This window comes from Nannospalax galili, unplaced genomic scaffold (genome assembly GCF_000622305.1).
Source record: "Nannospalax galili isolate Female #2095 unplaced genomic scaffold, S.galili_v1.0 scaffold558, whole genome shotgun sequence".
Taxonomy (NCBI): Eukaryota; Metazoa; Chordata; class Mammalia; order Rodentia; family Spalacidae; genus Nannospalax; species Nannospalax galili.
Genome location: NW_008340850.1, coordinates 228,608 through 239,452, shown reverse-complemented (window position 1 = coordinate 239,452; position 10,845 = coordinate 228,608). Strand labels below are relative to the sequence as shown.

The window sequence follows — 10,845 nt, the reverse complement described above, 5'->3', positions numbered from 1 at the left end:
ATATACAAAAGAGCACATAAACGCATATTAAATGTGCACATTATGTGAAGTATCACAAAGGCAGAGTTTTGACATAAATTGATATACATAGAAGAATATTCTGGGATGTAATGTGCACTACTAGATATTTGACAACCTGGCTAGATTCTGTTCACTAGATTCAATATCTACTACCAACCTGCAGTTATGACAAGGAATGCACTAAACTGGCAATGACACTATCATTAATAGAATATGCTAATTTGCAATAACATACTTAACAATTTCACTGGAAAATTAATACTCAAGTTACATAAACTGATAATTTGTAAAAACAAATTTATGAAACAAAAACTAGAAAATTTTACTATGAACTTTATTGAATTAAGAGTTCATTATTAAGGCTAGGCATGGTCACACAGACCCCTAATCCAATTTATTGGGAAGATGAAACAGGACAGTAATGAATATGAGAAGAGTTTGAGAACAAATCAGTTTGAAGACAAGCTATGATCCAGAAAAAAATTCTCTCAAAAACTAAAACAGGATTGTTGCATTCTCAAGTCTTCACCCACACAGAAGTAGGTATTTCAGTGATGCAACAGGTTTTCTGTATCTACTCCCTTAACCATACTCCTTTAATCCCAATACAAGCAGTTTACATTTCATACACACACACACACACACACACACACACACAGTCTCGTTTCACTGAAAATTCGCAATAAGGGTTATTACTTTACCTTATTACATATATTTTGTGATAACTGATTAATAAGCACATAAAACAACAACACAAATGACTATAAGAACACTCTTGAATTTAAAAAAGGACACTGTCACCTGTTGCCAAACACCCAGCCCAACTAATACTTTCAAATTAAAATATCAAGTCACTTTTATAAATGACGTTATATGTGCTGAATGCCTCTTCTACAGGCCTAATGATCATATAGTTCAGTATGACACTACAAACCCAAGTGAACTTAAGCCAACATATTTTCCTGTCTGTACTCCTGGTAGGTTTCAAGGCAATATGTGATACCACTCCCTGACATTGTATTTTGTGAATTCATTAAGTGTTGCTGTGAAAAACACTCAGGTCAAAAGCATTTTCAGGGAGGAAAGGAGTTTGTGGCTTACAGTTCATCATTGAAAGAAATTAGGGCAAGAACTAGAAGCTGAAACCATGGAGGACCACTGATGGCTTGGCATGCTCAGGTTCAGGCTCAGTTAGCTTCCTTGTATAGCTAAAGACCATCTGCCCAAGGAAAGGTACAAGTGACAACAGACAATCCCCCACAGACATGCCCACAGGCAAATATGATTTAAGAAATTTTTCTATTGAAGCTCTCTTCTCAAATGATACAAAGCTCTATGAACTTGACAGCTAAAATAGGATAAGATATTGCACAGCATGAATCTTATGTACAGAGATCAAAATGAAAAAAGGTTTCTTGAACAAATATAAGTTATCTGATATTAAGGTCTGATTTATGGTAGGAAGTTTATATACATTCATTGACTAGTAACAATTACACAGTAACAATTACACAGTGTCTTATTACAGTAGGGTCTACTGTATTCTTCATATTCAGTTTCTTGCCTGTAGAAGGTTTATGATATTGAGAATTCAAAATAAAGTTTTCTTACATTTTGTACGCTCATAAGATTAATCACCTGTATAAAGTATCTGATGAAGACTGAGGTATTAGTAAGCATTCCTATATATCTACATTTGTAAGTTTTCCTGTTTGCATGTGTACTATGGTATACAATGAGTTTGACTTTCAGTACGAAGCTTTATTGCATTCATTATATTGATAAGTCTCACCTTTTTGATTACTCTGATATATACTGAGGTACAACTTGCAGCTTTCCAACACTCAAATTTTACCAACTATATGATGTATCCGATGTTGCGTGAGTTTTCCCTTGCAGGAGAAAGCTTTCCCACAATCTTTACATTCATAAGGTTTCTCACCAGTATGAATTCTCTCATGTGTAGTGAGTTGTGATTTCCAGTAGAAAGTCTTCCCACATTCTGAACATAAAAAGAGTTTATCACCTGAATGGGTTTTCTGATGTATAGTGAGACCTGACCGGAAATAGAAAGTTTTACCACAGTCTTTACATTCATAAGGCTTCTGACCTGTATGGATTCTCTGATGTTTAGTGAGGTGTGATTTGCAATAGAAAGCTTTCCCACATTCTTTACACTCATAAGGTTTTTCACCTGTATGAGTTCTCTGGTGTATAGTCAGGCCTGACTTAAGGCAGAAAGCTTTTTTGCATTCTTTACATTCATAAGGCTTTTGACCTGTATGAATTCTCTGATGTTTAATGAATTGTGATTTGTAATGAAAACCTTTCTTGCATTCTTCACATTCAAAACGATTCTCACCTGTATGACTTCTTTGATGTACAGTGAGCTTTGCTTTGCAGTAGAAAGCTTCTCCACATTCTTTACACTCAAAAGGCTTCTCACCTGTATGAAGTCTCTGATGTATAGTGAGGTAAGACTTGACATAAAAGGCTTTCCCACATTCCTTACATTCATAAGGCTTCTCACCTCCATGAATTCTCTCATGTTTAGTGAGTTCTGAATTACAATGGAAAGACTTCCCGCATTCCTTACATTCATGAGGCTTCTCATCTGTATGAACTCTTTGATGTCCGGTCAAGTGTGATTTGCAGTAGAAAGCCTTCCCACATTCTTTACACTCATAAGGCTTCTCCCCTGTATGAGTTCTGTAATGTACAGTAAGATCTGACTTAACATAGAAAGCTTTCCCACACTCTTTACATTCATAACTCTTCTCACCTCTATGAATTCTCTCATGTACAGTGAGATGTGATTTGTTGGAGAAAGTCTTTCTACATTCTTTACATTCATAGGGTTTCTCACCTGTATGTGTTCTCAGATGTACAGTGAGCTGTGACTTTCGGAAGAAAGCATTCCCACATTCTTTACATTCATAGGGCTTTTCACCTGTATGAATTCTCTGATGTACATTCAAGGATGACTTGAAATAGAAAGCTTTCTCACACTGTTTACATTCATAAGGCTTCTGACCTGTATGAATCCTCTCATGTCCAATGAGGTGTGATTTGCAGGAGAAAGTCTTTCCACATTCTTTACATTCAAATGGCTTCTGACCCTTATGAGTTTTTTGATGTACACTGAGCTTTGATTTGCAATCAAAAATCTTCATGCATTCTTTACACTCATAAGGCTTCTCACCTGTGTGAGATCTTTGATGTATAGTGAGAAGTGGTTTGCGGTAGAAAGCTTCCCCACATTCTTTACACTCATAAGGTTTCTCACCTGTATGAGTTCTCTGGTGTATAGTGAGGCCTGATCTGAGACAGAAAGCTTTACCACAGTCCTTACATTGATAAGGTTTCTCACCTGAATGAATTCTCTGATGACTAATGAGTTGTGATTTGTAGTGGAAACCCTTCATGCATCTTTTACATTCAAAACGATTCTCACCTGTATGGGTTCTCTGATGCAGATTGAGCTTTGTTTTGCAGGAAAAAGCTTCCCCACATTCCTTACACTCATAAGGCTTCTCACCTGTATGAATTCTCTGATGTATAGTGAGGTATGATTTGAAATAGAAAGCTTTCCCACATTCTTTACATTCATATGGTTTCTCACCTGCATGAATTCTCTCATGCCCACTGAGGTGTGATCTGCAGTAGAAAGTCTTCCCACATTGTTTGCATTCATATGGCTTCTCACCCGTATGAGTTCTTTGATGTACAGTAAGGTCTGACTTAACATAGAAAGCTTTCTTGCATTCTTTACATTCATAAGGTTTCTCATCTCTATGAAATCTCTGATGTACAGTGAGCTGTGATTTCCAGTAGAAAAATTTGCCACATTCTTTACATTCATAAGGCTTCTCACTTGAATGAGCTCTCTGATGTTTGGCGAGCTGTGATTTGTACTGGAAACTTTTCATGCAGTCTTTACATTCAAAAAGATTATCACCTGTATGAGTTCTCTGATGCAAAGTGAATTCTGACTTCTGGTAGAAAGTTTTCTTGCACTGTATACACACATAGGATTTGTTACCTGTATGGAGTCTCTCCTGTTGGATGAGGGTTGACTTATAATCCAACTCTTCCCTCCATTTCTTATAGTTACATAGTTTCTCATATGGGTGATATATCTGACTCCCACTGTACTGTGACTTCTGGTAAAACACATTTGTACATGATTTTTCTTCACAGGATTTTGTCCCTTGGTATATTTTTGCATGAACCTCTGGTTCTACCTTGAAACAGAAAAATTTGTTATTTATTTTATATACTTTTACGTATTTTATTTTATATATCATTTCTTAATACATTCTTATTTATGTATGTATGAGTGTGTTTTCTTTTCTGTATGTACAAAACATGCATGCAGTGCCAGGAGGCCAGAAGGGGTAGGGGCATGTCCAAGGTCCAGGAACAGGAATTTAAGATGATTGTGAGCCACCTGATGAAATGGTTGCTGAGCACACAACTCAGCTTCTCTGCAAGAGGAGCAAATAATTTTTTATTTTGAAGACATGTAGAACTTCTTAGACTGTCTTAGATCTTATAATGATCTGTCTGCCTCTACCTCCTGAGTGCTGGGAATAAAGGCTTGTGCCGCCACACCCAACATGAATCATCATCTCTTGATGCAAAATTTCACATAAACATAACATTCACATTTCACTGCAATATCTATTTTTCCTTGTTGACTGAGTTTGGTTGCATCAAAACTTTGCTTCTTTGGTAATAAGGATAATCTCATGAAAGGATTTCCTATATTTACTGAACTGTTAGATAGCTCTCAAAAAAGAAAACTTATGTGAGAATTTTTACTTATGGAAGTATCTTCCAAAATAGTATAAATTACACTTTGATTCTTGTTAATAGCATAATAGGATGAATGAAGGATTTATTAACATTAAAACTATCAGGTTCTAGGGGCTGGATGTCTTAGCAGTTAAGAGCATTGGCTGCTCTTGCAGATGACCCAGATTCGACTCCCAGCATCCACATAGTGGTTCACAGTCATCCTTAATTCAAGTTCCCAAGGATCTAACACCATGTTCTGACCTCTGCGGGCATTTCACAACAGGGATGCACTTATATTCATTCAGCCAATACACTCGTACACACATAAAATAAAAATAATATTTAAAAAAAATAAAAAAACAATCAGATTAATCCACCCTGCATCTATCCTTGTTCAAGGTACAAAGGTAGTACATTTTCTACGACCTAAGTTCCTGAGGAAAGATTTTTGTAATCAGTTCCACCCTTTATGCTCAGATTTGAAATACAGTTTGATCTCACATTAAATTTCACCTACTTCAATCATCTCTTCACTTGATGTATTGCTGTTAGTGATTTCAATTTGCCACAAATAACTGTCTTCAATTTCTTGGCTGGTTTCAATTGGGCCACTCATATTATGGGCACCTAAAATGACATTAAAGGTATCAATATCCATGATGAATGTATTAGATTTTTTATGCAATATAATTAGAAAAGCAAAGCAGCATCTTATTCTCATAATGAAAGTGATGAAGTATGTTTTATAGATGTACACACCTAAGTTGTTAATAAGTAAAACACATTACAGTGCTAAATGATGTTAGTTTGGCTACAGAGATGGCTCAACAGTTAGGAGCACTGGCTGCTCTTGCGGAGGACTTGGATTCAGTTCCCAGCACCCACATGGCAGCAATCAACCATCCATAATTCCAGATCAAAGGGATCCAATACCTTCTGGTTTCTGTGGTCACTGCACTCACTTGGTACACTTACATACATACAAGCAAAATGCTCATACACCTAAAATGCAGCTAAATAAATCTTTAAATTATGTTTCGTAGTTGCATTCCTGAGTTGCTAAAATTACATGTAGAGATAAAATATTTCTGTAATTACCAGTTTTAAAGATTTATTTTTAATTAGGTATGTGTGTGTGTAGGGATACATGCATGTGAATGTCAAGTGCCTGTGGAGGCCAGAAGAGGATGTTCAATCCAGGGGAGCTGGAGTTATAGGCACACCTGACTTGTGTGTACTCTTAACGGCTGAGATGTCTCCCTCCAGCCCCTGTGATGTTTTAAACATTTCTTTCCGCATATGGACCTATTAATACTTAGTAAAAAACAAAACAAAAAACCCATATTTTTACTAAAAAAGAAATAGAAATTTCAACACATAAATTACACAGAAAACAACTTTAATATGCATGGCTGAGAATGTCAAATTCAAACATTTTTATTTTTATTTTATGTGTTATGAGTATATTGTGTGCATGTATGTAAGTGCAACAGATTTGCGCAATGCCCTTAAGAGTGCAGAAAAGGGCATCATATGGCCTGGAACTGGAGTTATGGTTGGTTATTAGCCACCAGGTGGGTGCTGGGAATTGAACCCGGTTCCTCCGCAAGAGCAGCCAAGAGTCTTAACCACAGAGTCACCTCTCCAGCCCCAAATTCAAATTTTTAAACTCAATTTGTGGGACTTAAATAAAGAACATAACAGATAATATTTCCTGAACTTGAAGATAATCACATTCCCCTTACACCTTTTTCTGTGCTCTCCCTCTACCTTATTCAGTTCCACTTCTGAAATCCACCCAATTCTACCCTTTAAATTCTAAATTTAAACCTGTATTCTCCATGAGAGATAATGTGGTACATGTCACAAGTTTGACCTGCTTCATTTAACATGATGAGCCTCCCTTACATCCTTCCACCCCACAAAGTTTGGATCTTTTCATGATTGGATTGTATTCCTTTTTTTTTGGTCTTTTTGAGACAGGGTCTCCCTGTAGCCCCAGCTGTCCTGGAACTCACTATGTAGACCAGGCTGGCCTTGAACTCACAGAGATCCACCTGCCTCTGCCTCCCGAGTGCTGTGATTAAAGGCGTGTGCCACCACATCCAGCTTGTATTCCATTTTTATACAGACCTCATATTAATCCATGAATTCACTAATAAGCACACAAGCTAATACAATATCTTGACTATTGTAAATAATGGAACAATAAACAAATAATATAACTGAAAGCTATTTTCAATGTATGCTACCTTTTTTAAAAAAAAATTATTTTGTGGGGCTGGAGAAATGGCTCAGCAGTTAAGAGCACTGACTGCTCTTGTAGAGGACCCAGGTTCAATTCCCATTACCCACAAGGCAGCTAGGAACTGACCTTAACTCCAGTTCCAGGGAAATCCGAGGCCCTCTTCTGATCTCTGTGGCACTGCATGACATGGGTGCACTCACATACATGCAGGTCATACATTCGTACACATAAAATAAAAATAACAAATAAAATATCTTTAAAATATTATTTTGTGTGTATAATGTATGTGGGACATAGATGACAACTTTGGAGTCAGTTCTCTCCTTATGCATTTATGTGCATTCTAGGGATTGGAACTCGGGTTGTAAGGCTTGTGCAGTGTGCTAGATAGCTTCAGTAGTCACCCTGACACATCTGGGTAGAGGTAACATCAACTGAATTTCCTGCATTGGGTTGGTCTATGGTCATGTCTGTGGGGCATTTTCTTGCTTGTTGAGTGATGTAAGAGGTTCCAGATCACTGCAGGTGGTGCCACTGATGGTCCTATCTTATATAAGAAAGTAGCACATGCCTTTAATCCCAGCACTTGGGAGGCAGAGGCAGGTGGATCTCTGAGAGTTCAAGCCACTAAGCAGCATACCTCCAATATCTGTGCTCCAGGTTCCTGCCTAAAGTTCCTGCCATAGCTTCCCTCAATGATGGGTTGTGAACTGTAAGCCAAATAAACCCTTTCCTTTTCAAGTTGGTTTTAAGTCAATGCTTTTATTTATTTATTTGGTCTTAAAAAAAAAAAAAAAAAAAAAAAAAAAAAAAGATAGGGTCTCCCTATAGCCCCAGCTGGCCTAGAACTCACTATCTAGATCAGGCTGGCCTGGAATTCTCAGATATCTACCTGTTGGCCAATGTTTTTAACCACAGCAATACAAAGTAACTAAAACATATGGCAAGAGCTTTACCTGCTGAGCCATCTTGCCATCCCTGTATGCTAAGTTTAATTCTTCAATGTATATGGTCAAGGATGAGATTCATTTCACAAGAAAACTCCATATTGTTTCCCAGAGTAGACAGACAAATGTACACTATCACTAACTCTGTGTAAGGGTTCCTTTTCCCCTTCATCTTTAGAATAATTTGTGCCTTGCATTTCCTGAAAAAAGCCTTGTTGTTTTGGATCTAAATATAATTTACACTGCATTTCCCTAACTACGTAGTATACTGAACACATTTTCGTGTTTTATTGCCCAGGTGAACTTCTGAGAAGTGCCTTCATTTTCTTTACTAATTTATTGTCTAGATAATTTGTTCTTTTGGTGTTTGACCTAAGTTCTACACATAATATAAATGTTACTCTTATGTTGGATTAAGACCTGGCAAAGATTTGTTCCTGATCTATTGGCTGTCCATTTTGATTATATAATCAGATTTGTGAATTCTTTTTTGGACATAGGGTTAATACAGAGGGAATGCAGTAAACTCAGTAAGTAACTGAAGATGGTCTTCAGCTTTTTTTTTGGGGGGGGGTGTCTCCCTGTAGTCCTAGCTGGCCTGAAACTCAGTATGTAGACCAGGCTGGCCTCAAACTCAGAGATCTGCCTCTGCCTCCTGAGTGCTGGGATTAAAGGCATGTGCTACCACACTGGGAGGATCTGTCAATTTCATCTGTAGTTTCAAAAAGCAACTCACTGATCCTTTGTATTACTCTTTTATATTTCACTAATTGATACTTATTACTATTTCTTTTCTTCTGTTTTGTTTGGATTGGTCTTGTTTTCCTAGGACCTTGAGGTGAATCATTATTTCCCTTTTTTAGTGTATAGAATAATGAGTTACTTTATGATAGATTTACATATGTATACACTGGAGACCTGCTTTTTAAAGACAGGTATTCATGGCTATGTATTTCCCTCTAGGAATTGCCTTCGTGAGTTCTCAATGATTCTTGCCAGCTGTGTTTCACTTTGTCCATTTAGAAATTTAATTTATCCCTTCTTTCCATTTTTTTCTTTCTTCCACACTGTCTACACATTGCTGCTCTCCATTTATTGATATTCCCCTTCTAAGGTTTCAGTGTGTATTTTCTTGTAGAATCTTTCTGAATGTCTCAAAGATGCTACTTCCCCATGAAGCATTAAACTGACCCTTTATTTCATTCACCTGCTCATATGAATGCTCTTTGAAATCACTAACCATTGCTAAACTCTTCCTGTCTTTCAGCTTTTGGCATGTAGTCTTTGTCTCTTTGATACTTCCGATTCCCAGAGCAGCAAGGAGAAAACTTCACTCTTCCATCATATCCTGAAAATTCTGATATCCTCATTTTCATTTTATTAAGTACTCTCTTTGACAACTAATTTCCAAATGTATACCTCCATTCTAATTACGATCACTATTGTGTCTTTACTCACCTATTACATAACAAATTTGGAAAAGTCATCACAAAATAAAATTAAAATAAGTGAATAATTCCTTAAGTTTGTTTCATGTATTTTATAAATAAAACCTAGTATTTTTTCCTCTACTCCTTATAAACATTCTGTGGCACTTATGATGATACACTATATAATCATTTCACTTTTCTCTCATAGCCCATGCCTTTGTATGATTCCTATACTGTGATATCTGCATTTCACAAAGAAAACTACAAGGCAATCAAATGGCAAGTATTGAAATAATATGACAACAAATGCCCAATTTTAATAACTATGACAATTTTTAAAAAGGAGAGGGACAACTAAGAATTTAAGTAAAACACCAAAACAAAAATATACGTAAGAAGATCTATATAATGATTAGAATTTTGACAAATTTAAGAAAACATACTTCAACATAAAAATGACGTATTTTGCTGGGTGTGGTGGTGCCCAGTTTTAATTCGGGAGGCAGAGGAAAAGAGATCTCTATGAGTTTAAGGACAGCCAAGTCCACAAAGTGAATTCCAGGCTAGACCATGTCTTAAAAAATAAAACAAAACAAAAAAGACAGAAAATCCTTTATAGAAACTGGAAAACACAAGTTTCTAACCTAGGAGACCAACTGTCTTCTGGACTAGGTTTTGATAAAGGCTGATATAAAAGCAGTTTAATATGAGTTCCATTCTTGCTGTCCTCCCTCGCCAAAAATAGATTCACTGACCTAGAAGGTTCTGGATTGAATCTTCAGCTACAATCCATGGCTCAAATCCACACTCCAACTTAAAGATCAATTCAGGTTTGGTCATGCAGTGCCCTGTAAATGGGAAATATAGAAATTGTGCCAACTGATATGTCAGGTGCACTCTATTTAAAGAACAATGCTATGATTAATCAATTAAAAACTTTCATTACAGATGGTTTATACCTATTCAACTGCACGATAAGTAAACCAAAATGATATTAACAAACTTGCAGTCAAAGCAAAATAAGAGCAAAAACAATGAAATTAGATAAACATATGATATTTAAGAAAATTTGCATATGGTATTTAGGAAAATTTGACTAAGAAATCAGCATAAGAAAGAACCAGGTAGAAATACTGCAAGGGAGAAGCACAAATAATCAAATGGAAAAAATAAATAAATACGAAGCAAAAGACACAACAGATTAAATGATCAGAGAAAAGAAAATCTGAACACAAAGAATATTTATTTTAAAATAATCAGTGCTGATTAGGAAACTCAAAAGAATATAAGGAATGATGGACCTTTTCAAATAACTTTGTCATTAAGAATGCAAATATCTAGCACTGAGGAGGCAGAGAGAGGCAGATCTCTGTGAGTTTGAGGCTAGCCTGGTCTAGAT

General features: G+C 36.3%; 1 protein-coding gene across 1 annotated transcript in view; it reads right to left on the bottom strand.

Moving 5' to 3' along the window:
• Nucleotides 1–341: 341 nt before the first annotated feature.
• LOC103736348 (zinc finger protein 345) overlaps nucleotides 342–10,845 on the bottom strand; it is a 41,036-nt gene continuing 30,532 nt past the window's right edge. The window contains exons 3-5 of the mRNA XM_008835824.3: nucleotides 10,202–10,294; nucleotides 5,339–5,448; nucleotides 342–4,265 (exon numbers count right to left, since the gene is read on the bottom strand). Coding sequence (XP_008834046.1) covers nucleotides 1,866–4,265; nucleotides 5,339–5,448; nucleotides 10,202–10,294 — 2,603 coding nt within the window. The 3' untranslated portion in view covers nucleotides 342–1,865. The remainder of the gene's footprint in view (nucleotides 4,266–5,338; nucleotides 5,449–10,201; nucleotides 10,295–10,845) is intronic.